General features: G+C 41.7%; 1 protein-coding gene across 4 annotated transcripts in view; it reads left to right on the top strand.

The window, feature by feature from the left end:
* The first annotated feature begins 4383 nt into the window (after window positions 1-4383).
* Window positions 4384-26493, top strand: part of Mgat4a (alpha-1,3-mannosyl-glycoprotein 4-beta-N-acetylglucosaminyltransferase a) — a 978023-nt gene continuing 955913 nt past the window's right edge. For all 4 annotated transcript variants that reach the window (XM_067147150.2, XM_067147146.2, XM_067147151.2 and 1 more), the window contains exon 1: window positions 4384-4538. In XM_067147150.2, coding sequence (XP_067003251.1) covers window positions 4451-4538 — 88 coding nt within the window. In that variant the 5' untranslated portion in view covers window positions 4384-4450. The remainder of the gene's footprint in view (window positions 4539-26493) is intronic.

The following is a 26493-nucleotide window of genomic DNA, read 5'->3' as shown; positions in this document are numbered from 1 at the left end:
GCATGCTGTATCAGCAAGATCCCAAATGGACGCGCACACAATATTAAGGAAAGATGAAAGCTCAGTTTTGTTTGAAAAACGCAGAAGAGAAAACTTTCGAGGGGAATAGAAGACAAGTGTTGACTAAATGAGGTCGAACAGCAGAAACGTGCAAGTAAGTGGAATATCTAGACTCAGCTCGGACCCGGTGGTAGTAAGTGACAAGTCCCACAGTGGGAAATCATTTATAATACTGTTGACTAAATCTGTACGTGTAACATTTTCATTTCTTTCACTTAGTGTGTCACGAGGTTAATAATTCTGTGAGCTGATGGCTCTGTATGCCTTGTTTGAAACGGTGAAATTTCGTTCCACCGTGATATTTTTTTATTTCGGTCATCTCTTTTAAATATTCTGTTTTATGTGCGTGCATCCAGAACTTTGTATTCCATTATTCTCGTGTGGCTGTACGTCGGCAATTGAGTTAAAGACATGTACATGCGGTCAAAGTGTGTTGTTACATCAGTGCGACCAGTGGAAACGTTCATAGGTGGTAACACTGCTCTCATCGGTGAACGAGGTTGCATCTCCCTCAAAGTTAACCAGTTGTGCCAGGTTTACAAATAAAAAATCGGTAGATTGTAGGTAAAAGTATCGGGAAAATTTCGGTAGTTCCTCGAGCACTGGAATGTTTTGTAACTAAATAAAATCAGTTATTATGAGAAAAATGTACATTTTTATTCACACGTATTTTCTGGCCACTCTGTGCTTCTTCTTCTTTTTCTTCTTCTTCTCTTTCTAGTTATTCATAAAGCGTAGAAACTGTGTGCCGATTTTGAAGTTGTATCAGGATGCAGATTTTATATTGTATATTACGTAATTCGAGCCTTAAATGAATGAGGAGAAGTACCTAACGACTGATGTGATCGATAAAACGTCACGCAGTGAGAAGGGTAAAAGTTTTTCGGCAAAAGTATATTAGGCTCAATTAATCATTATTGTACCTGGAGGCACACCTCAACGCCGCGCACTCAAAATTACCGCCTAAATGAACTCCTCTACCGAAATAAAGTGGAAACTACTACAACAGGAATTTAGAACTTTAATCAGAAGATGTCTCCAGTGAAATATTAAATAATTTTGTTATTGTGCAGTTTCCTAAACTGACTGAATTTCTCCTTGTTTTGTTTTGATCTACATTAAGAAGTTTGGATATTTTTCCACAGATGAGCCTACCAAATAACTATGATCCCTGGTGCAAGGTGAAAGAACTTATAATTTAAAGAAGTTTCATATTCCTAGGTTTACCATAACAGATCTATGTTCATTTATTTTTGGGTTGGCAATACTTCCTTTTTCTTTCTGCCAGTTTTCAATCTGCCCAATGAAAAATTTCTGTAATTAATTTTCCACCTTTCGCAGGCTTCTTGTTCGATTCTGAGTGTAACTTTGGGATTAACCAATTAAATTGAGAGGGTTTGGCTGGTTTAGTCTTGAATGATCTCGAACCTTCCCTGAGGGTTTATAAGCTGCCGCTTTTCACGTTTCTTGGCCAATTGATCGTCGTCTATCTGAGTGTGCGTGTTTAAGCAGGAGGCGGGCGGCCTCTTTCATCGGCAGCAGAACATCTATAAAGTAATGGCCACATAAATTACATCTTTCTTGTTGTAGCTACCTCCGCAGCTTAATCCGAGGGGAAAGGTCCGAATCTGTAGTTATGTAACCTACTTTTCTAAACTGTAGCTTTCTTCCGGAGAGCCAAGAGAAAGTTTAGCTTTTACGCGTACTGATGAAATATCTCGGTAAGATTTATCATAGCTTCATTCATAAATTTTAACTAATTTATATATTATCTACACTAGTAATAACGAAAGTTGGTGTGTGGCATTTCTTAGAGGGAGGTGGCCGTGGCCTTACTTAAGGTACAGCCCCAGCATTTGCCTGGTGTGAAAATGGGAAACCACGGAAAACCATATTCAGGGCTGCCGGAAGTGGGGTTCGAACCCACTATCTCCCGAATACTGGATACTGGCCGCACTTAAGCGACTGCACCTATCGAGCTGGGTCAGATAAGTCTTATCGCGACGGTGGGTTAGCAGAGGGCTTGGAGAGGGAAGGAAGCGACCCTGGACTTAATTAAGGTACAGCCCGAGTATTTGCCTGGTGTGAAAATGGGAAACCGCGGAAATCCATCTTCGCGGCTTCCGCACGGCCACTTGCTCCATTTCCTGACACCGATTTACCGAGAATTTATTTTTTATTTAATAGACTACGTGTATCTTTCATGGTTACCCCCCCCCCCCCCCGACTCAGCGAGGGACCCCACCTTTACCACCTCAAGGGCAGTGTCCTGGACCGTGAGCCAATTGGTCAGGAATACAACTGCTAAGGAGGACTAGTACCTTGCCCAGGCGGCCTCACCTTCTCTGCTGAACAGGGGCCATGTGGGGAATGGGAAGGTTGGAAGGAAGATGGGAGGAAGTGGCTGTGGCCTTAAGTTAGGTAACATTCCGGCATTTCCCTTGAGAAGAAGTGGGATACCTCGGAAATCACTTCGTGGATGCCTGAAGCGGGAATCGAATACCCCCTCCCCTGTTGACTCCCATAAGCTGAATGGGCACCACTTTGTAAATTTCGTGGCAGAGCCGGAAATCGAACGCGGTCCTCCAGGAGTGGCAGATAATCACACGAACCACTACACCACAGAGGCGGATAAGAATATTGTAATACAGTTGATAATCATTTTTTCTTTGGTTTTCTTTTCATTAATAGGTTTGTATTTGCATTTGTAGTACATTATATATTGTGTGGTTAAATGTAAGAGAGGACATTACTGTCCTAATTTCGCTACCAATAAAGACACATACTATGGCTACACCAGGAACCATGTGTCATTCAACCTTTTAATGTTATTAAATCAACCGTAATAAGCAATTTAATCAGTTAGGTTACTAAGCAAGTAAGCTTTATTGCTTCCAGGTGAGTAAAATTGAAAGTTATGATTTCTTTTCAGTTACCACCAATTTTACTGTCCCAACTGTCACATGGATTTTACCAATAATTGTTTGTTATTTTATTCTGTAAGATTGCTGCAATAATTAGGATAGAAAAGAAACCACTTTTTGCGAAAATCAAATGATCATAAATGTGTCTCCCGTTCATGGTCATCCATCAACAGCTGCTAATTTCAGAAGGCAACCAGTCATAAGACGTAGTCTGCGCGGTTACTAGGTAACATAACCACACCTTACATCACAGCCTGCACGCTTGCTAGGTAACATAACCATACCTTACATCACAGCCTGCACGGTTTCTAGGTAACTTAACCATATCTTACATCACAGCCTGCACGGTTGCTAGGTAACATAAGCACAACTTACAACACAGCCTGCACGGTTGCTAGGTAACATAACCACAACTTACAACACAGCCTGCACGGTTGCTAGGTAACATAATCACAACTTACAACACAGCCTGCACGGTTGCTAGGTAACATAACCACAACTTACAACACAGTCTGCACGGTTGCTAGGTAACATAACCACAACTTACAACACAGCCTGCACGGTTGCTAGGTAACATAAGCACAACTTACAACACAGCCTGCACGGTTGCTAGGTAACATAAGCACAACTTACAACACAGTCTGCACGGTTGCTAGGTAACATAAGCACAACTTACAACACAGTCTGCACGGTTGCTAGGTAACATAACCACAACTTACAACACAGCCTGCACGGTTGCTAGGTAACATAATCACAACTTACAACACAGCCTGCACGGTTGCTAGGTAACATAACCACAACTTACAACACAGTCTGCACGGTTGCTAGGTAACATAACCACAACTTACAACACAGCCTGCACGGTTGCTAGGTAACATAAGCACAATTTACAACACAGCCTGCACGGTTGCTAGGTAACATAAGCCCACCTTACATTACAACTTACACGGTTGCTATGGTTACACATTTCGTCAGACATTTCGTCACACGTTTCGTCGCGTTACGTTACACAAATTTTCGGATGACCCCCGGCCATGTGACATATTCATATGAAAATCCTGTAGCATACAATTGGTTTAATTATAAATTAAGGGGTTGGATATAGCGGACGAGGTTGTGACTGTTCAAGTATTTCAAAGTATGATTTGGTGGGAAAATCACTAAATTGACAACAGTTCTGCGTCCCGAGGAGGTGAACATTTTCATGTTAGAATGAAGCAGCTCACTTAGATGTAGTGCATTAGTAGGCGTAACCGACAACACGGCAGTGGTCTCAGGACGGTCACATGTGTGTGACTTACGTGCGCCGGTGTGCGCGCCGCTATTGGCTGTTTTCAGCGAGGTGGGCGGCAGGAGGAGTCGCAACAAGTGAGCCGAGAGCGCAGTGCCGAGTTAGCTAGTGAGGTGGATAGTCGAGTCTGTGTCGCTCTGGCGACTGTGCCAGGCACGTCGTGTGTTCAGTGTCCATGTGTGTGCGATCTGCAGTGAGAACTCTTTGGCTGCGCTGCTGCGATCTCCTCTGCGTACTGGCGCTCGCTGCACGGCTGCGATCCTGTGAGTACACATTATTTCACTTTATGGGGATCGGTAGTTCATGTGTACAGTACTGCTTGCTTTCCCTATGTACAGCGATGTACTCGTGTGTTTTGTGTAAATGTTTTAAGACGAAACACAAACAACTAGTCCTCATACCGTACGCAGTTAAAATCTCCTGTCCATCCGGGAATTGAACCTAGGCTCCTTAGAACAGAAGGTCTGCACGCTTACTACTCAGCTAACCAGCCAGAAACAAGCTGCTTACGAGTAGGATCATATGATACATTAAGTATGGAATTTACGGAAAATCAATCAATCAATCAATCAATCAATCAATCAAACACCACTGATCTGAATTTACGGCACTCGGCCAGGTGGCAGACTCCCTATCTGTGGTTTACCAAGTTTTTTTTTTTTTTTTTTGCAGTAATTGCAAAGAATTCGAAATATATTGAACATCTTCCTTGGTAAATTATTCAAATCCCTAACTCTTCTTAAGGTATATGCATATTCAGTCCTCAACCCGAAGGCTAGTTGGATCCTCAACAGTAGGAGCGCGCAGCTGTGAGCTCGCATCCGGGAGATAGTGTATCACGATTGACCTGTCTAAAGCATTTGATAGGGTGGAAAATGGGAGACTACTGGCAAAAATGAGTGCAATTGGACTAGACAAAAGATTGACTGAATGGGTTGCTATATTTCTAGAAAATAGATCTCAGAGAATTAGAGTAGGTGAAGCTTTATCTGACCCTGTAATAATTAAGAGGGGAATTTCTCAAGGCAGTATTATCGGACCTTAGTTTTCTCATATATAAATGATATGAGTAAAGGAGTGGAATCGGAGGCAAGGCTTTTTGCGGATGATGTTATTCTCTATAGAGTGATAAATAAGTTAAAAGATTGTGAGCAGCTGCAACGTGACCCCAAAAATGTTGTGAGATGGACAGCAGGCAATGGTATGTTGATACACGGGGTTAAAAGTCAGGTTGTGAGTTTCACAAATAGGAGAAGGCCTCTCAGTTTTAATTACTTCGTTGATGGTGTGAAAGTTCCTTTTGGGGATCATTGTAAGTATCTAGATGTTAATATAAGGAAAGATCACATAAATAGGATTGTAAATAAAGGGTACAGATCTCTGCACATGGTTATGAGGGTGTTTAGGGATTGTAGTAAGGATGTAAAGGGGAGGGCATATAAGTCTCTGGTAAGACCCCAACTAGAGTATGGTTCCAGTGTATGGGACCTTCACCAGGATTACCTGATTCAAGAACTGGAAAATATCCAAAGAAAAGCAGCTCGATTTGTTCTGGGTGATTTCCGACAAAAGAGTAGCGTTACAAAAATGTTGCAATGTTTGGGTTGGGAAGAATTGAGAGAAAGAAGAAGAGCTGCTCGACTAAGTGGTATGTTCCGAGCTGTCAGCGGAGAGATGGCGTGGAATGACATTAGTAGACGAATAAGTTTGAGTGGGGTTTATAAAAGTAGGAAAGATCACAATATGAAGGTAAAGTTGGAATTCAAGAGGACAAATTAGGGCAAATATTAATTTATAGGAAGGGGAGTTAGGGATTGGAATAACTTACCAAGGGAGACGTTCAATACATTTCCAATTTCTTTGAAATCATTTAGGAAAAGGCTAGGAAAACAACAGATAGGGAATCTGCCACCTGGGCGACTGCCCTAAATGCAGATCAGTATTGATTGATTGATTGATTGATTGATTGATTGATTGATTGATTGATTGATTGATTGATTGATTGATTGATTGATTGATTGATAGTGGGTTCGAACCCCACTGTCGGCAGCCCTGAAGATGCTTTTCCGTGGTTTCCCATTTTCACACCAGGCAAATGCTAGGTCTGTACTTTAATTAAGGCTACGGATGCCTCCTTCCCATTCCTAGGCCTTTCCTGTCCCATCGTCGCCATAAGACTTATCTGTGTCGGTGCGACGTAAAGCAATTATCAAGAAAAGATCCTCAACAGCTCCACCAGTAGCTGTCATAGATGGCCTAGGCATCACTGAAGAGGCATACTAGGGGAAATTAAGAGTTAGTTTCCCGTTGCTTTCCTCATTGAGCCAGAGGTTGCTCTGACATATCAGTCTGCCAAGCCCACAGAAATGCATGCACCAACCGACCCTCTGGGGAACATTTTCACACCATTCATAGCAGGGACTGGCTGCAGAAGGAATTGGCATTAATTCTTTTACCAATTTGAAGTTCTGTTCGACTCAGAAAAACGGAATATATTACCCCACCAGTTAAAAATTTTACCTACCACAATACAACACAGAACACAAAGAGTTGCTTTCATAATTTCTTATGATTATCTGGAAGACAGCTGATTCCAAAGCTCTCATGATGGAACGGAATTTGTTGATTTAGGCCACGGGTGTCAAGCCCTGCCGTCTAGAGATAGCTGTGAACGAAGACGCAGGTCGGCTTGTACTTCCTCACGTTGCTGACTCAGGACTGTGACAGGCCCCAGTTACCTGTTTTGATCTACAAGTAATGGTTGTAACATGCAGTTACGCAAATTCTCGCATAAAGATTGGCACATTAATTTGTTAGTGTGAGTTTGTGTTTGTGTCATTTTCTACCAGTAAGTTCAGTAGCGGCGATTACGGGAGGGGGGGGGGGGGAGCCCCCTTTTTGGAGAAAACATTACGTTCTTATTCCATTTTAGTCAGCTAAAGCTAGGAATCATTGAAAAAAGCAATTTGTACAAGCCCTGTTCTCCTATCAGCTAATTGTTTCCTTTATTTTGTTTAGTTACTAACAAAATCATAGCGTAAATACGCACAAAATGTCGTTCTTCGCTGCTAACCCCATTTGTATATCGCCACAGCAAGTAGTGGAGACTCGCATGTGCTGTGAGGAAGGATAGCAGGGGTATATTTTTTAAAATTTTGTTTTATTTCTGCGCTTGGCTGAGTGGCTCCGACGGTTGAGGCACTGGCCTTCTGACCCCAACTTGGCAGGTTCAATTCTGGCTCAGTCCGGTGCAGTTTAAAGGTGCTCAAATACGTCAGCCTCGTGTGTGTAGACTTACTGGCACACAAAGGAACTCGTGCGGGACAAAACTCCGACACCTCGGCGTCTCCGAAAACCGTCAAGGAGTAGTTAGTGCGACATAAAAGCAGCAACATTATAATTATTATTATTATTATTATTATTATTATTATTATTATTATTATTATTATTATTATTATTATTATTATACCGGCAGGTGTACCTCAACGCCGCGCATTCAAAATAAGCGCCTTAATGAACTCCTCTATCGGTCAAAAGGTGAAACTGAAACTACACGATCTTGGAACTTTAATCAGAAGTTGTCACCACTGAAATATTAAGTAATTTTGTTATTGTGCAGTTTCCTAAACTGACTGAATTCCTCCTTGTTTTGTTTGCTATACATCAAGAAGTTTGAACAGTTTTCTACGGATGACACTACTAAAAGCTATGATCATGCACCCTGGTGCAAGGTGAAAGAACTTATGATTTTGTATTTCTAGGTTGTCCATAACTGAATCTATGTTCAATTATTTTTGGATTGGCAACACTTTCTTTTCTTTCCCAGTTTTGAATCGGACCAATCATAAATTTTGGTAATAAATTTTCAACCTATCACGGGCTTCTTGTTCGATTTTGAGTGTAACTTTTGAACTTAACCAATAAAATGAAGAGGTTGTGTCCTGATTAGTCTTGAATGATCCCGAACCTTCCCTGAGGGTTCATAAACTGCGACTTTTCACGTTTCCTTGCCAATTGATCGTCGTCTTTCTGAGTGTGTGTGTTTAAGCAGGAGGCGGGCGGCCTCTTTCTTCTGTCAGCAGAACATGGATAAAGTAATGGCCACATAACTTCATTCTTTCTTGCTACCTCCGCAAATTATTCCGAGGGGAACGTCTGAATCTTTACTATGTAACCTACTTTTCTAAAATGTAACAACTTCATAAAATCTTTAATTGTAAATTGGGGATAGAGAATGAGTTACCCTCTCGAGCTCCCCTTCATCTTAGTTTGAGGTGTCTGCGATTTTGCAACCTTTTTGTACTGGATTACAGTAAATTCTATGCGAGCCACCTCAGTAGTTTGGGAATAGCCCCTGTTTCATCGGCCTAGAGCCCTGTAGGTTTTTAAGTTTTCATTATCTTGGAGCACATTGTACGCCTCCATTCTTTTTGTGTTTGGGCCAGTTATCTAACCTGTTCTTTTTTCCATGAAGCCGGGCTGAGTGGCTCAGACGGTTAAGGCGCTGGCCTTCTGACCCCAACTTGGCAGGTTTGATCCTGGCTCAGTCCGGTGGTATTTGAAGGTGCTCAAATACGTCAGCCTCGTGTCGGTAGACTTACTGTCACGTAAAAGAACTCCTGTGGGACTAAATTCTGGCACCACGGCGTCTCCGAAAACCGTAAAAGAGTAGTCAGTGGGACGTAAAACAAATAACATTATTATTATTATTATTATTATTATTATTATTATTATTATTATTATTATTATTATTATTATTATTATTATTATTATTATTATTATTATTATTATTCCACGAAGGGCCAGTAGGATGGGTATTAAATACCCCTGTAAAAGTAAGTTCATTTTGTAAATTGTGGCTTGAGAGGCCAGAAATTGTAAATTTTGATGTAGGCCTAATGTTGCCTTGAGTGGGCAGTAAGAAACTGAGAACCTGTTCCTCTTTTTCAAAGTTTTCGTAAGTGTAACGAGTGCCTATGGAAGGGTAGATACTGTATTTTGGGAGCTAGTGCTCTTGAATGAGGGGATTTCTGCCCTTAACTAAATAATTCCTTGTTTTCTATTAACGTTTTGTAAACTGGATCCGGTATCTCGGGAATTGTAAAACTAGGGGCTTTAAGCCCATAACCTGCAAAATTCACTATCTTGGATCTTCCTTGTCTTGTTTCAAGGTTGCTTTGTACCTGACATGTTGTTATGTGAACATTTGTTGAGTTGTTGTTTTTGAAGAAATATAACCTTCAGTTCAAGTTTTAAATTATTTTGATATTGTAGATAAACCCATTCACCCCGGCACCTTCTTTAACCTCCTTCTGCTCCACGGGTAACCCCGGAATAATAATAATAATTATTATTATTAGTATTAGTATTATTACTATTATTATTATTATTATTACAAGGTATGATTGACCCGCTTGCCGCTCGCATTCTTCAGTCTGGCAGTCTCGTTAGTGCCTGTTAGTTTCTTAGTGGGCAGACAAATACTAAATGATTTTTAATTGTATATTCACGCCGTACTTCTATTTAATTGTAATACATGTGTAATGTTGCTTCTTTTGGTTAAAGATTTTTGTACAGTATTGAATTAAAATATAAAAAAAAAAACGATTATTACCGCGCTTAAGTTGGGTAAACTGTCAACTTTTCCCTCTCTGCTCAGAGAGCATCAAAAAGGTATGGCCCCAGCGTTTGCCTGGTGAGAAAATGGGAAACCACGGAGAACCATCTTCAGGGCTGCCGACAGTGGGATTCGAACCCACTATCTCCCGGATGCAAGCTCACAGCTGCGTGACTCTAACCGCACGGCCCACTCGCCCGGTGCCCCCCCCCCCCCATCATCTTCTCTGGTACTATATTGTAAGTTTAGAAGATGCCTAGAAGTGCCTCATGAATGCATGTCTATGTTCATTTTTATATACCTTTATCGCTTCAAACCGCCTTCCGCAGATAAGACATATGGACGCGCTTATAAATGCAGATATTCATTTCGAGATTTACTGCTGCTAAACGGTACGTCAAATTGACAAACAGATTGCGCCATTAGACGCCGCTTGTAGTACTCTACATAATTGGTCCTATGACATTTTCTCGTATTTCCTGTAAGTATGCGTTAAATTGAGATCATTTGAAAGCATGTATTAAGATGAAAATTAAAATCCACGACCTGTTTCTAGTCATTACACAGAGTCAGGGATGAAATATATGAAGCCCCCATCTAGCAGCGAGGATAGGAATTGTGCCGGCTGCCGAAGCCTGTCACACTCCTCTGGGGCAATGATTAATGACTGACAGATGAAATAAAATGACATTGGCCAGTGTTGCTGGAATTAATGATGACAGGGAAAACCGGAGTACCCGGAGAAAAACCTGTCCCGTCTCTGCTTTCTCCAGCACAAATCTGTTATGAAGTGACCGGGACTTGAACCACGGAACCCAGCGGTGAGATGTCGGCGCGCTGTCGTCTGAGCCACGGAGGCTCTACGTTGTATATTAAGATCAACGAATTACAAACATTCTTCTTAAGTACATCGTATAGACTGTTGCTTGAGAACAACATTCAAGAATGGTTTCCTAATTTAGAGATTGCGTTGAAATGTAATGGCGTATGGCTTTTAGTGCCGGGAGTGTCCGAGGACAAGTTCGGCTCGCCGGGTGCAAGTCTTTCGATTTGACACCTGTAGGCGACCTGCGCGTCGTGATGAGGATGAAATGATGATGAAGACAACACATACACCCAGCCCCCATGCCAGCGAAATTAACCAATGATGGTTCAAATTCGCGACCCTGCCGGGACTCGAACCCGGGATCCCTGTGACCAAACTCCAGCACGCTAAACATTTAGCCATGGAGCCGGACAGAGATTGCGTTACAAATATCCTTGTCAATCACTGCAGCCAGTTGTTCGGCCGAGCGCTTCTTCTCTCTCCGGAAAAGGCTCGAGAATTTTTTACGATCAACCATGTCGCACGATCAAGTCAACAACTTGCCATCCTCTCCATGAATTGCAACATAACACTGCAACTAGACGACAGTATGAAGATGTGATCTCAGACTTCGCAACAAAGGATGGACGCCGTAAACGACTCGTTGCCTGACATGAGATTGGCGAGCTCAGTATGCGCGTATTTATTATTATTATTATTATTATTATTATTATTATTATTATTACGGAGTTTTTCCGTGGTAGTTAGAGGTGAAAGAAGGTGCGGGGGGTGAATAGGTCTCAGGCTACGAAATTAAAGTGAATTTAAAATTTAACAAGGTTATATTTTCTTAGCAAAAAAAAAAAAAAAAGCAAGAAATAACAATAATGGCAGGTACAGAGTAGCAAAACCACTAATCGAGAATGTACAATAACAGGATTTGGGCTCCGAGAGCCAGACACCCAATTCTTGAGCAATTAGCCTAACTTTACGATATACAGAATTCAACAAAGGGGCAGAAGACCCCAATCAAGCCCAGGAGCACTTGCTCCAAGTTACACAGTAAAGCCTCCTCGAGGCATACAACACTCAATTTTCGAAAAAGAGCCACTCGCTCTCAACTTTAAGCCTATCAAAGGCCACACCAAACTCCACCTTCAAGTTGTCCTCTAAGGACATATACACAGGGGTAACATACCCAACCTACTGAGGTCTATTAAGTGAGAAAAGGTTAAGTACATGACCTCTAAAATAACAATTTGAGAGGAGGCGATCTGCACTCCTAATACATTTTGTTTAAAACCTAATCTGGCTCTAGACCGCTAATGCAAGGGCTAATCCCATACTACGGAGGTGACTTTAGAAAAGAATAATTTGCATTACATTAAGGAAGAATCAGTTGTGAGAAATAAGTTCACCTCAAAACAATATGAGTGGGAGCTCGAGAGGGTTAAGCACTCTCTATCCCAATATGTAGCTTTAAAAGAGAATAGATGCAAAGAGTCTTTACATTTTAGGGAAAGTTACATGGTAGAAACGCTTCGGACCCACCCCGAGAGTTAAACTGCTGAGCTAGCAAGAAAAGAAGTTATTAAAAGGCCATTACCTTGACGTTGAACTGCTCCCCGAAGAAAGAGGCGCTACCCGCCCCCTGCTATGTACTTTACACACTGAAAGATGGTACTGAAGTGGCGCAGAGACCCTAAAATCAGCAGCTTAAATACTCTCGCGGAAAGTTCGAGGCGTTTCAGGAAGGAAAACACCCGCCCACAATCTTTTTATTGGTGGATAAAGAAAACCCCTACACAAGATGAAGAAGAAACACATTATTGGTTGAAAATTAATTAAAGAAATTCGGGATTGGCTAAATTCAAAACAAGGGGAAAGAAAGGGTTAATATTGCCAACTTAAACAGTGACAGAAAGAAATTTAGCAAAGAACGAACTTTTGAAATTAAATTTTCTCCAAAAAAACCCCAGTTTTTTCACTTCGCACTAGGGTGCACCGTTGTAGTTCTTCAGTGGTGTCCTCTAGAAGCGAATGTTCACACTTCTTACTACAAGCAAAACAAAAATACGTCGAAAACAACACAGTTCAGAAACTTCCAATTTTCCAAGTAGTGACATCTTCTGAGAAACTTGAACATTAACACCTTAAATAGAGTTCAGACTTCCTCCAGTAGGGGAGTTTCAACTGACGCAAAATTTGAATTAGCGGCGTGGAGGTGTACCGCCCGGTACAGACCTCCCCCCCAAAAAGTTCCTCCAAGGGGTAACACAGAATAACATAAACTTTTGTTTGAAAACAAGGTCCAAGTTATGATGTTGCTATGGTGATTAATTGCAGAAGCATTTATCAAAATTTACTAAATTAGGTTTGATCCAGTTTCAAAATTCTTGTAGTAACTGTTGAAGTAATGTCTTTAGGTTTGTAGAAGTTGAATTCAGAAGAAAAACTTTTAATACTTGAAAGTGAAGAAAAATTTTCAAAGTCCACCAAATATTGCAGTAGAATTCCCATGTGTAGTAATTGCTGATAGTAAATGTCCATGTAGTTGATTAAATTGGATGGCCAGACCGGCCGCTGCAGCTTGTGTTCAGAGGAGGCCGCTCGGACCCCTCGAGTACCCTGAGATACCGCCCGCCCGCACTATGAGGGGAGCAGTGGTGTTGAAGCACGCCGCGCCCGCGGCGAACATGCAGGTCGCGGGCCAGTTACAGTTGTGCGCCGCACATCAGCCTTGGCCGGGAGAAGGGCTCCGGCTCGCCGTACACAGGTTGGCCTCACTGGAGAAGGGCGGGCCCGTACCCTGCCTCAGGAGCGGTACGGCGCCGCGCTGCTGCGGGGGCACTGAAACATTAAAGCTCGGCGGCAGAATTTTGTTGGACCATCGTCTTTTTGAGGGCACAGGCTTTGTGGAAAGGTTGAGGGGCCAGCGGCGTGCAGATATCCATTTCGTGTACAAGCCACTGTGTGTAGTGGAGCAGGAGACGGGAGCATGGTAATGGCCGTGGCAACGACAGGATGGCAGTTTAACGGTTCGGGGAAGGTTTTACAAAAATGCTTACATATAAAACAAAATATTATAGAAGGGGCAGAATGCCTTAAAAGTGAAACTCAAAAAAAAAAATATAACCTTCATATTCCTTTCAAGATTATATGAAGCAAGTTAGCACAGAAATTATACAGGTTTCACCTGCGACAGGTGAACCCTAAATATCCTCTCGGTGGCTGGATTGCTTAATAACAACGTAACCGGCGTAAGGAAATCGAGAATGACACACGGCCCATGGAATCTGGGGGCAAGCTTGCCCGCGGGAACAAAATTCTTGACCATCACTTGGTCGCCTACCTTCAAATTGGTGGGTCTCCGTCCACGATCATATCTTTCCCTAACCTTTTCATGAGACACTTTAAGATTGGCTTTAGCCTTCTTCCAAAGATCTTTGATATTATCCGGATCTATTGTCTCGGGTAGAATGTCACTCAGAGACCAGAGGTTACCGGGCGAGTTGGCCGTGCGCGTAGAGGCGCGCGGCTGTGAGCTTGCATCCGGGAGATAGTAGGTTCGAATCCCACTATCGGCAGCCCTGAAGATGGTTTTCCGTGGTTTCCCATTTTCACACCAGGCAAATGCTGGGGCTGTACCTTAATTAAGGCCACGGCCGCTTCCTTCCAACTCCTAGCCCTTTCCCATCCCATCGTCGCCATAAGACCTATCTGTGTCGGTGCGACGTAAAGCCCCTAGCAAAAAGAAAGACCAGAGGTTAGAGAGCGGCGTGTTGGGAACGAACTTGAACATCAAAGAAGCTGGAGTAAACTTGTGAGATTCATGGACCGCCGAATTCAAAGCAAAAGCTAACCAATGCAGGGACGTGTCCCACCTGGAATGATCTTCATGATGATAGGCAATAAGCGCGGACCTGAGATTACGATTAACCCGTTCAGCCAGAGATGGTTGAGGGTAATAAGCAGAAGTTGTCACATGAGATATGGACAGGTCAAAGCAGAATTTACTAAATAAATTAGATGTGAAAGCCTTAGCATTATCAGATACAATATATTGATACGGACCAAAAGAAGCAAAGATAGAATTTAGACAAGTAATGGTGGACTGAGCGGTAGCCAGCTTAGTCGGAAATAACCAGGAAAATCTTGTAAAACCATCTACGCATACAAAGATGAACTTGTTGGCATTTCCCTTCGACTGGGGGAAGGGTCCTACATAATCAATATACAGGCGTTCCATGGGGCGCGACGCTTGATGAGAAGACAAAAGGCCTACCTTGGTGGACATGGTTGGTTTACTAAGCAGACAGGATTTACAAGCCTTTACTAGTTCACGGATTTCACCGTCCATACCCTTCCAGATGAACATTTCACGAATCTTCTCACGAGTTTTAAAGATTCCAAGATGCCCGCCCAATGGGGTCTCGTGATAGTACTTGAAGACCATAGGTACAAGAACAGCTGGAACGACAACCTTCATCATCTTATCATGCCTCGATGGGCAACATAAAACACCATTCCTCAGAACATAAGGGACAACATGTTCCCCAGAAGAAAGGGTTTCCATTATCGGAGCCAGCGTCGGATCTTCACGTTAGTATTTATCGATATCCCTAGAGAGAATGGGAGCATCTGTTAAGATGGCATTAACATCAGATAGTATGCACTCGGGGGGTGATGAACTGTCGACCGGTTCATGGGTCTCGACGTCGTTGGAAAACATACGGCTGAGTCCATCGGCCACAACATTTTCGGTCCCTCTGATATGCCTGACATCGAATTGGAAGGCAGAAATACGGATGGCCCAACGGGCTATACAACCAGTACGACGCGGCCTACCTAAGACCCAGCTTAAGGCTTGATTATCTGTCTCCAGGTCGAATTTGACATGTTCCAGATAGAGACGGAACTTTTCTAAGGCAAATAAGACTGCCAAACCTTCGAGCTCGTAGATGGAATACTTGGCTTCTTGAGCCGATAGAGTCCTAGATGCATAGGCGATGGGTCGCCTCCCTAATTCAGTCTCTTGAAGAAGGACTGCTGCTACTGCTGACGACGACGCGTCAGTTTGGACGGTGAATTTCTTTGAGAAATCAGGCATAGCAAGGACAGGGGCATTACAGAGAGCTAATTTAAGATCTTCAAAAGCGGCTTGTTGAGAAGGTCCCCACTCAAATTTGATGCCTTTCCTACGAAGAAGGTTTAAGGGCGCCGCTCTATTAGCGAAGTTAGGAATAAACTTCCTGAAGAAATTCACCATACCAATGAACCTTGCGATACCTTTGATGTCCTTGGGAGGTTTAAAATCACGGATGGCCTGTGTTCTAGAATGATCGACGGCAACACCATCAGGTGACACAATATGCCCTAGGAATGACATAGAGGGCTTAGCAAAGGCAACCTTGGACAACTTGACAGTTAACCCAGCCTTACGAAGGCGATTGAGAACTTCTCGCAGATGATCTAGATGTTCTTCAACGGTCTCCGAAAATACGACGACATCATCCAAATAGTGATACAAGTACTCAAATTTGATGTCGGAGAAGACCCTATCTAGCAGCCTAGTGAGTACAGCTGCTCCCGTGGGGAGCACGAAAGGCACGCGGTTGTATTCATACAAATTCCAATCCGTGGCAAACGCTGTTAGATGTTTAGACTCTTCCGCTAGGGGAATTTGATTGTAGGCCTGATTCAGGTCCAAGATAGTAAAGAACTTGGCCTTACGAAACCATGAAAAACAAGAATGAAGGTCAGGAAGGGGCACAGATTGTAACACCACCTTCCGATTGAGAGCCCTATAATGAATGACAGGCCTGAAGCCACCTTGGGGTTTCGGGACTAGAAAAATAGGTGAAGAATACGCCGACTTAGAGGGCCTAATAATACCATCCTTCAACATCTGATCGATGATTTGTTTCAGAGCCTTCATTTTAGGTGGAGATAGCCTATATGGCGGAAAACGGACGGGAATCGAATCCGTGACCTCAAGTTTGTATTCAATAAGGTCAGTAACACCAAGAGTATCAGAGAACACCTCTGGAAACGACTGACACAACTTACGAATACAATCAGCTTGCTCCTCAGGTAGATGTCTAAGGTCTAACAACATCTCATCCTGGGTAGGCGAAATAGATGAACATGATACAGAATTACATTTTAACAAGGGGATTTTACAATTGGAAGCAAATTTGAAAGTGCACGACCTACTCTGAAGATCGAGCACAAGACCAGTGTGAGAAATGAAGTCAGCTCCCAATATAATGGGGCAAGACAAGTGCTTGGCCACAAACAATTTGATTTTCCACGTAAATTTAAAAATACGAATTTTGACCTGTAAAGAACCTAGAATTTCTAATGGAGATGAATTAGCCGAAACATATTGGATCGAAGAGGAACAATAGTCAGGAAGTTTACAAACAGATGTCAATTTTGAATACCATTGATCCGAAATAATCGAACAAACACTGCCTGAATCTAATAGAGCTGTTATAGGCTCATTATTTAATTCAATCTTAAGAAAAGGAACAGGTGCGGGGGTATCCGCCGCAATCCTAAGACATTCTTTGGGGCATTCAAAAGATAAATCTGAAGATTGAGTTTTCCCTGAATTTTCGACCTGTTTACCAGGGGCTGAGCCTCGGGAAGAGGGATTAGTCGACTCAGCCGAAGCCACTAGTCATTTTTTATTATTGGCATTGGTGGAATTTGCACCAGAAGTTGAGCAGGAGGGGGTGCTATTTGAATTTGGGCAATTCTTGGCGATATGTGAGAAAGCCCCACATTTAAAACAGCCTTGTGATGAACCAGCTCCATTATTTGCCCTACTAGACTTGATCAGTGGACACTTATTGCGAAGGTGGTCAGGCGACCCGCAAGCATAACATTTACGGGGTGTGACTGGTCGGCGAGGTGGAGGCCGAAGATTACTAAAAGAAGGAGGGGGTTCTTTCGCGACACTCAAAGAATCGGCGTATCTAACTCCTTCCGCTGAGACGGCCAATGCTTCAAGTTCAGAGAAAGTTTGCGGGCACGCCGCGAAACACAAATATGACCTATAGGATGGTGAAATGCCTTCCACAATAGCTTGTACAATCTGATCCTCAGGGAAGTGAAGAGCAAACACCCTAGTATAGAACTTAATATCTTGGATGAAATCTGCCAAGTTTTCATCCAAGTGCTGTACCCGATAATAGTACTTCTGAGTAAGGGAGGACCTTGCCCTAGCCGGGATGAAGTTAGCTAGCAAGTGGGCGTGGAAGTCTTCAATCGATGATTGCTCGGCAATGGCTCTAACGATTTTGTCTGAGAGAATACCTATTGCATAGGGATAGATGATTTGCAAAATCTGACATGGGGAAAGAGAAAAAACAAGGGCATGATCCTGAAATTCAACTAAAAACCTTAAGAAAGAAATAACTTCACTGGTAGTGTTAACAGAAAACTTCGAGATACCTCTGAGCAACATTGCCAATGGATGAGGCAAGCTGCTGAACCCAGGTGACATAGTCGGTAAAGATTTAAGTGGCAAGGACGTTAATTCACAACGTACATTATTCAATGAGTTACGGCGTTCAGACTCGTTGTCCAATGGGGCAGAGATCGTTTGAGCTCCAACGGTCATCCTATTGACTTCTCCCTTAGGAGGCTCTTCCTCGCTACCTACATTCACCGTGGTGGGTTGAGCGATTTTGGGAGGAACTTCCCCAGTTAACAATTGGGTAACCTTACTGGATAATTCAGAAATACTTTCAAGCAACGTACTAGCTTCCTTCCTCTGAACGTCATTCAACTTCAGAGACAACAGATCGTTAAATCTATTAGAAAAATGAAATAGCCTGGCTTGCACACGCTTAATTTGATTAGGAGAAGAATCATTTTCGTCAAAAAAACTAACTACAGATGCTAGCCCAGTAGTATTCTCGGTGATCGTGGAAAGAGAGTCGTCAATTTCTTTCTCTCCCAAAGTGGGGATGGAAATGCGCAATTCAAGGGACTCTCTAAGCTTGTTTGTGTCTACCGCAACCGTGCCTCCAGATTGCACATTTCTAATAGTCAATTCATAGATCAACTCCTCCTTGCGCAAATAGTTAAGATGGAGAACATCGCGAGGGCCGGGCATGATGACAGAACAATTTTGAAAAATAAATAATCAAAATTTCCAGCAACAGAGAAAATTGTTAGAGTTCGAATCAAAACAATGTTTAGCCGTCAAAAGGGGCTAAATTGAGACCCATTCAACCACGCTCTGCTACCACTTGTTACCGTATTTTGTGGTAGTTAGAGGTGAAAGAATGTGCGGGGGGTGAATAGGTCTCAGGCTACGAAATTACAAAATACAAGAAATACAAGAATACAATACAAGAATACAATACAAAATACAAGAAATAACAATAATGGCAGGTACAGAGTAGCAAAACCACTAATCGAGAATGTACAATAACAGGATTTGGGCTCCGAGAGCCAGACACCCAATTCTTGAGCAATTAGCCCAACTTTACGATATACAGAATTCAACAAAGGGGCAGAAGACCCCAATCAAGCCCAGGAGCACTTGCTCCAAGTTACACAGTAAAGCCTCCTCGAGGCATACAACACTCAATTTTCGAAAAAGAGCCACTCGCTCTCAACTTTAAGCCTATCAAAGGCCACACCAAACTCCACCTTCAAGTTGTCCTCTAAGGACATATACACAGGGGTAACATACCCAACCTACTGAGGTCTATTAAGTGAGAAAAGGTTAAGTACATGACCTCTAAAATAACAATTAGAGAGGAGGCGATCTGCACTCCTAATACATTTTGTTTAAAACCTAATCTGGCTCTGGGCCGCTAATGCAAGGGCTAATCCCATACTACGGAGGTGACTTTAGAGAAGAATAATTTGCATTACATTAAGGAAGAATCAGTTGTGAGAAATAAGTTCACCTCAAAACAATATGAGTGGGAGCTCGAGAGGGTTAAGCACTCTCTATCCCAATATGTAGCTTTAAAAGAGAATAGATGCAAAGAGTCTTTACATTTTAGGGAAAGTTACATGGTAGAAACGCTTCGGACCCGCCCCGAGAGTTAAACTGCTGAGCTAGCAAGAAAAGAAGTTATTAAAAGGCCATTACCTTGACGTTGAACTGCTCCCCGAAGAAAGAGGCGCTACCCGCCCCCTGCTATGTACTTTACACACTGAAAGATGGTACTGAAGTGGCGCAGAGACCCTAAAATCAGCAGCTTAAATACTCTCGCGGAAAGTTCGAGGCGTTTCAGGAAGGAAAACACCCGCCCACAATCTTTTTATTGGTGGATAAAGAAAACCCCTACACAAGATGAAGAAGAAACACATTATTGGTTGAAAATTAATTAAAGAAATTCGGGATTGGCTAAATTCAAAACAAGGGGAAAGAAAGGGTTAATATTGCCAACTTAAACAATGACAGAAAGAAATTTAGCAAAGAACAAACTTTTGAAATTAAATTTTCTCCAAAAAAAAAAAAAAAAAAACAGTTCTTTCACTTCGCACTAGGGTGCACCGTTGTAGTTCTTCAGTGGTGTCCTCTAGAAGCGAATGTTCACACTTCTTACTACAAGCAAAACAAAAATACGTCGAAAACAACACAGTTCAGAAACTTCCAATTTTCCAAGTAGTGACATCTTCTGAGAAACTTGAACATTAACACCTTAAATAGAGTTCAGACTTCCTCCAGTAGGGGAGTTTCAACTGGCGCAAAATTTGAATTAGCGGCGTAGAGGTGTACCGCCCGGTACAATTATTATTATTATTATTATTATTATTATTATTATTAGTATTATTATTATAATAAATACAAAACAATGGTAATGGAGTGCAGTCGAATGAAGCCTGGTGACGCAGGAAATATCAGATTAGGAAATTAAGTCTTAGAGAAAGTAGATGGGTAGTAAAACAAATAGCGATGGTAGAAGAAAGGGGGACATAAAATTCAGACAGCGATAACAAGGAAGACCTTTCTTAAGAATAGAAAGTCACTTACTTCGAACATTAATATAGGAATTAGAAATGTTGTTTTTGAAGACTTCCGTCTTGAGGTTCGCAATGTATGGAAGTGGAACATGGACTATAACAAGTTCAGGGAGAAAGAGAATAGAAGCGTTTGAAATGTGGTGTTACAGAATAATGCTGAAGGGGAGATGGGTAGATGGAATCGAAAATGAAGAGACACTGAATCGAATCGGTGAGAGGAGAACTATTTGGCAGAATTTGACCAGAAAAAGAGATAGAATGATAGGGCATGTCCTAAGACATCCAGGACTTGTTCAGTTGGTTTTTGACGGAATTGTAGGCGGTAAAATAAAAGGCAGGCGTAGAGCAAGGTATGAATATAACAAACAGATGAGTATAGGTATAGGGTGTAGTAGTTAGGTTGAAATGAAAAGGTTAGCACAGGATAGGGTGGTATGGAAGCTGCATGAAGCCATTCTATGGACTGACGACCCAAACAACATTAATAATATATAATAATAATAATAATAATAATAATAATAATAATAATAATAATAATAATAATAATAATAATAAGTCCGCCTCTGTGGTGTAGTGGTTAGTGTGATAAGCTGCCACCCCCGGACGTCCGGGTTCAATTCCCGGCTCTACCACAAAATTTCAAAAATTGTACGAGGACTGGCACGGGGTCCTCTCATCCTCGGCAGGTCAACTGGATACAAGGTGGGGGGGGGTCATTTTGCACTTCAGCCATCCTCGAAGCGGTTTTCCGTGGTTTCTCACTTCTCCAGGCAAATGCCGCGATGGTACCTAACTTAAGGCCACGGCCGCTTCCTTCCATCTTCTTTGTCTCTCCCTCCCAATCTTCCCATCCTCCCCCCCCCTCACAAGGCCCCTTTTCAGCATAGCAGGTGGGGCCACCTGGGCGAGGTACTGGTCCTCCTTCACAGTTTTGTCCCCCGACCCTAAGTCTCACGGTCCATACATAGTCCTTGAGGCACTAGAGGTGAGAGTCCGAGTGAAAAACCAACCATGGAAGGTAAACGGATTAATAATAATAATGTCATGTGGCTGTTGCTAGTCTGATGCAGCCCTTCTAAGGCAAACCCTCCGATGACGGTGGGTGGCATATGTCGTGTGTGGAAAACCTTATTGTGCTGGAGGATAGTGTTGTGTGGTGATGGTGATTATTGTTTTAAGACGAAGAACAGTACAACTGGGAAACCGTCCTATATTTATACAAATCAGAGGGAAAAAATAGAAGGGTTGTAGCATTTCGAATGATGAAGGTATCGGGTAAAGAAAGACAAAGGCCACCAACGGCGTGAAAATGAAATATCGTTGTGGTCGCAAAAGAAAGGGAGTCGACCAGGGAGATCCGTAGGATAGATTACAGTGTGGAGCCTGGCACAAGTATGAGGAAACAATGCCAGGTCTCAGCTAAAGGCCCCGTGGTCGCCAACTAACACTCCCAACATAAGAGCCCCTGGGGCCCCTCTTAACCGTCTCTTACAGCAGGGAGGGGTACCGTAGGTATGATTCTACCGCTCCCACCCACAGGGGTTGGGAACTCCCTGACGTAGCTGGGAATTGAATCCGGGACCCCCTGAACCGAGGGTCACTACGGTGACTAATGAGCCAAGGTGCCTCGAGCCAGAGGAATAACCGAAGGAGGTTGTAATCTCCGACTGGGCCTGGGATCGAACGTGGGACACCTTAGACCAGGGATGGCAAACCTTTACCGACTAGCTTGTCAATTAAGGTCTTGTTTATAACTTTTTACTGCCTACTGTGCCATGGGTTATTTTACTTTCAGAAAACCCCTCATTTCACTTCATTTAGGTATTAGATTGCATTCGACTGATTGTTTCATATTTTTATTTTGGAAAAATTGGTGAAAATTGCATTTTAAAAACAGGTAGATTTTCAGAATACACTATATTTCTCCTTTAACCTAATAAAAACTGTAAAAAAATATGGCCATATAATTTATTAAGACAAACTTCTTAATTAAAGCGTAATGTTGCTAGATGCTCGACCTATTTATATGTTAAAAACATTAAAATATGTTAGTATGTTGCCTGACGTGGCACAGAAATCGTATTCGCGTGGCACAGGTTCGCCATCCCTGCCTTAGACTGACGGCCAGCCTCGGAGCCGGTCTGTACGCGATTAAAGTCGCTCTAAGCATAATAAGGAACCATATAGGATTGATGTGCGTTATAGTGTAGAATGAGATTTAGTACAATTTATTTTAGTTTTTCTCATTACCAGCTGGCTCTTTGTCTGAGTGGGGCCCCGGGTTCGATTTCTGCCGGATCATGGGATTTCAAATCAAAAATCTCTTTATTTGCAAATGAGGTGTCTACCTCGGTGGCAAATGGTACACTGAAATACATTATTGTCAAGCACTAAATATTAAATTAACAAGAGAAGAAAATGTTTCCTATAATACAATATTATACAATTTACGCGCTAACAATGTTTTCTATTAGACACACAGCTCATCCTTAATAAATTTATATTGTTTACAAAATTCTACTTATAATATCTCCTGTACTACTTACAAATATAGTCAACTGATATACAGTATGTGGAATTACTTCAAATGATACTATACAACTGGTATAAGATTAATATTTACATTGCCTTTATTTATTTACTTTTTTTTTACCCGTTCTGGATCCTAAGTAGCATAATGACCTGCTGCGTCTTAACCAGAGCCCCTTTTGCCACCACTTTTCAGAGTTCCTGAAGGGCCTTCACGGCTACCGTAGCGGCCCCAGGGCCCTCGAAGTCCCCACTGTACTTTACCCCTACAGGCAGTCCCCTACTTTGGCTGTCCAAACTCCTTAGACCAGGGGATGGAATTAATTTATTCACACACATTTTTTTATTTACAATAACCTGCACTGGTCGAATGCCCTCTAACACTTCATTTATTTTCTCTGTTGCTGTTTATTCTCTTCTTGAATATCTGTACAGATTTTGGAAAAGGATCAAACACTACCCCTGGTAAACTGTTCCACTCCTTCACACCCTTCCCAATGAATGAAAATTTACCCCAATCGCTTCTGCTAAAATTCCTTCTAATTTTATATTTGTGGTCAGTCCTGCCGATATAATTATTTTCCAACTGAAGCCTCTCACGGATATCTCCCCATGCTTCTTCTCCTGTATAGGCTCTATATAATCCTGTAAGTCTAGTTTTCTCCCTTCTCTTACTTAAAGTTTCCCACCCAAGTTCCTTTAACATTTCTGATACACTACTCTTTCTCCTGAAATCCCCTGTTACAAATCTTGCTGCTTTCCTCTGCACACTATCTGTTTCTTTTATTAGGTATTCATGGTGAGGATCCCAAACACTGTTTGCATATTCCAATAATGGACGAACCATACTCAAGTAACTTTTTTCTTTTAATTCTTTGTTGCATCCTTTAAGTAGCCTCATTATGACATGTAATGATCTGTATGCTTTCCCAACAATGTCATCAATATGATCCTTCCAGTGCAAATTACTTTCAAATCTCACACCTAAGTATTTGCACTTGCCATCTTTTGGGATAACTACCTCATCCAAAGTATATTCAAATTCAGTTTTAAAGCTCCTGTTTGTAAAAGTTGTAACAGTTGATTTGCCTCCATTAACCTTCATATTATTTTCTTCAACCCATTGTTGGATACTTTCAAGGTCCCTTTGCAATTCTGAACAATCCTCAATGTTGTTTATTTCTCTATAAACAATTATGTCATCTGCATACAATCTTATTTTTGATGTTATATTGTTCCCTAAATCATTTGCGTATATTAAGAAAAGTAACGGACCGATTATACTACCCTGTGCAATTTCCTTCCAAACTTTCTCTTCCTGAGATTATTTCCTACTTTGACTTTCTGAACCCTTGAGTTTAGAAATGCTTTTATCCAACGTGTAACCCTTACGTCCAATCCTATTCCCTCCAATTTCTTTAATAATATTCCATGTTCCACTCTATCAAAGGCTTTGGAACGATCTATGGCTATGCAATCTAACTGACCTCCTGAATCCAACTGATCTGATATGTCCTGCTGAAATCCCACCAGTTGTGCCTCACAAGAAAATTTCTTTCTAAATCCATACTGGCTCCTCTTGAACCAATTTTTATCATCACATATCCCTCTGATGTACTTCGATATTAAACTCTCCAGAATTTTACAAACTATACTGGTCAGGCTGATTGGTCTGTAGTTCTCTGGTTTCCTTTTATCACCCTTTCCTTTATAAATTGGTATTATTATAGATTCCTTCCATTCCTTTGGTATTACACTATTATTTATGACATAGTCAAAGAGAAATTTTAAATAAGGCACTATGTACCACCCCATTGTCTTTAATATCTCCCCAGTAATTTGATCACTTCCTGCTGCTTTTCCTTGCTGAAGCAGTTGGATTTCTCTGAAAATATCTTCGTTTGTGAATGAGAAGCTTCTTGTTTCCCTCTGTCTCTCTCCCTCTCTATCTTCTGTTTCGGTTTCCAACTCTTGACAATCATCTACTGAATCTCTAAATTCCCTACTAAATAGGTTTGCTTTCTCAGTATCTGTTAAATACTGTTCACCCCCTTCTCCCACCATTGTAGGAATTTGGATTCCTTTTCCTTTTTGATTCCTGATATATGAATACAGCTTTTTCCATTTCCCTTTGTGGTCATTACCCTCTTGAAGTATGCCATTCATATAATTCTCTTTTGCTTCCTTTTTCACTCTATTCAGTTCCCTCATTAGCTGTTTTCTAGTTTCACTACTCTCCCTACCCTCTTTGATTTTCCTGTTTACTATTCTACATTTTCTTTTTAATTTTCTTATTTCCCTTGTATAATAAACAGGGTCTGAGGTCATTTTACCCTTCTTAACAGGTACAAATCTCTTCTCTCCTTCCCAAATAATTCCTTTAAATTTAACCCAAAGTGTATCCACGTTACTCCCTTCACTTATCCAACAACTGAATTGTGATTTAAGGTAAGTCCCAAAATCATCAACTTTAGTTTTTCTGTACAATTTCTTGTCTTGTGTAACCCTCTTATTAAGCCTTTTTGGTACGAGTCCTACATCCATTATTACAGCCTTATGGTCTCCTATTCCTTCAATTACCTCAGTTTTATCAACAATTTCCCATGGTTTAACTAAGAATACATCTAGTAAGTTATTGAGACGAGTCGGTTCTTGTACTACTTGTGTAAATCCTCCCTCCCAAATTAACTTATTTGCCAGTTTCTGTTCATGGGCTTCACTTGCAGCTCCTTTCCATTCAACTTCAGGCAAATTTAGATCTCCCCCAATTATTACCATATCATTATTATTGTTTTTACGAGTATAATCTATTATTTTTTCAAAGATTTCCATGTCTCTTTCCTCTCTTCCAGGCCTGTATATTCCTATAATTCCCGCCTCCTTCATTTTATCACAAACTAATTTTATCCCTAATATTTCATCCCTTTCATCGGTAAACCATTCATGTGAACAGTAAGTTTCCTTCACCAGAATAAACACCCCCCCTCCCTTTTTATCTCCTCGGTCTCTACGATAGACTGTGTACCCTTCTGGAAATACTTCTCTATTACCCACCCCTTCTTTCAACCACGATTCCACTCCTATCACCACATCAGTCTCATAAGATTCCATCAATGTACCGAATTTTAATTGTTTATTTACTACACTTTGACAGTTTACCAAGAGCAATCTCAGACCCCCTTCCTCCCTAAAACTTGACTGTTGCAATTGGGTAACTTGAAATTTCTTACTATCCTGAGTTTCTTTTTCTAGTTGACTGAGCCAGCTT

Source organism: Anabrus simplex, chromosome 5 (assembly GCF_040414725.1).
Source record: "Anabrus simplex isolate iqAnaSimp1 chromosome 5, ASM4041472v1, whole genome shotgun sequence".
Lineage (NCBI taxonomy): Eukaryota > Metazoa > Arthropoda > Insecta > Orthoptera > Tettigoniidae > Anabrus > Anabrus simplex.
The sequence above is the reverse complement of the archived record's forward strand: the minus strand, read 5'-3'. Positions and strand labels throughout refer to the sequence as shown.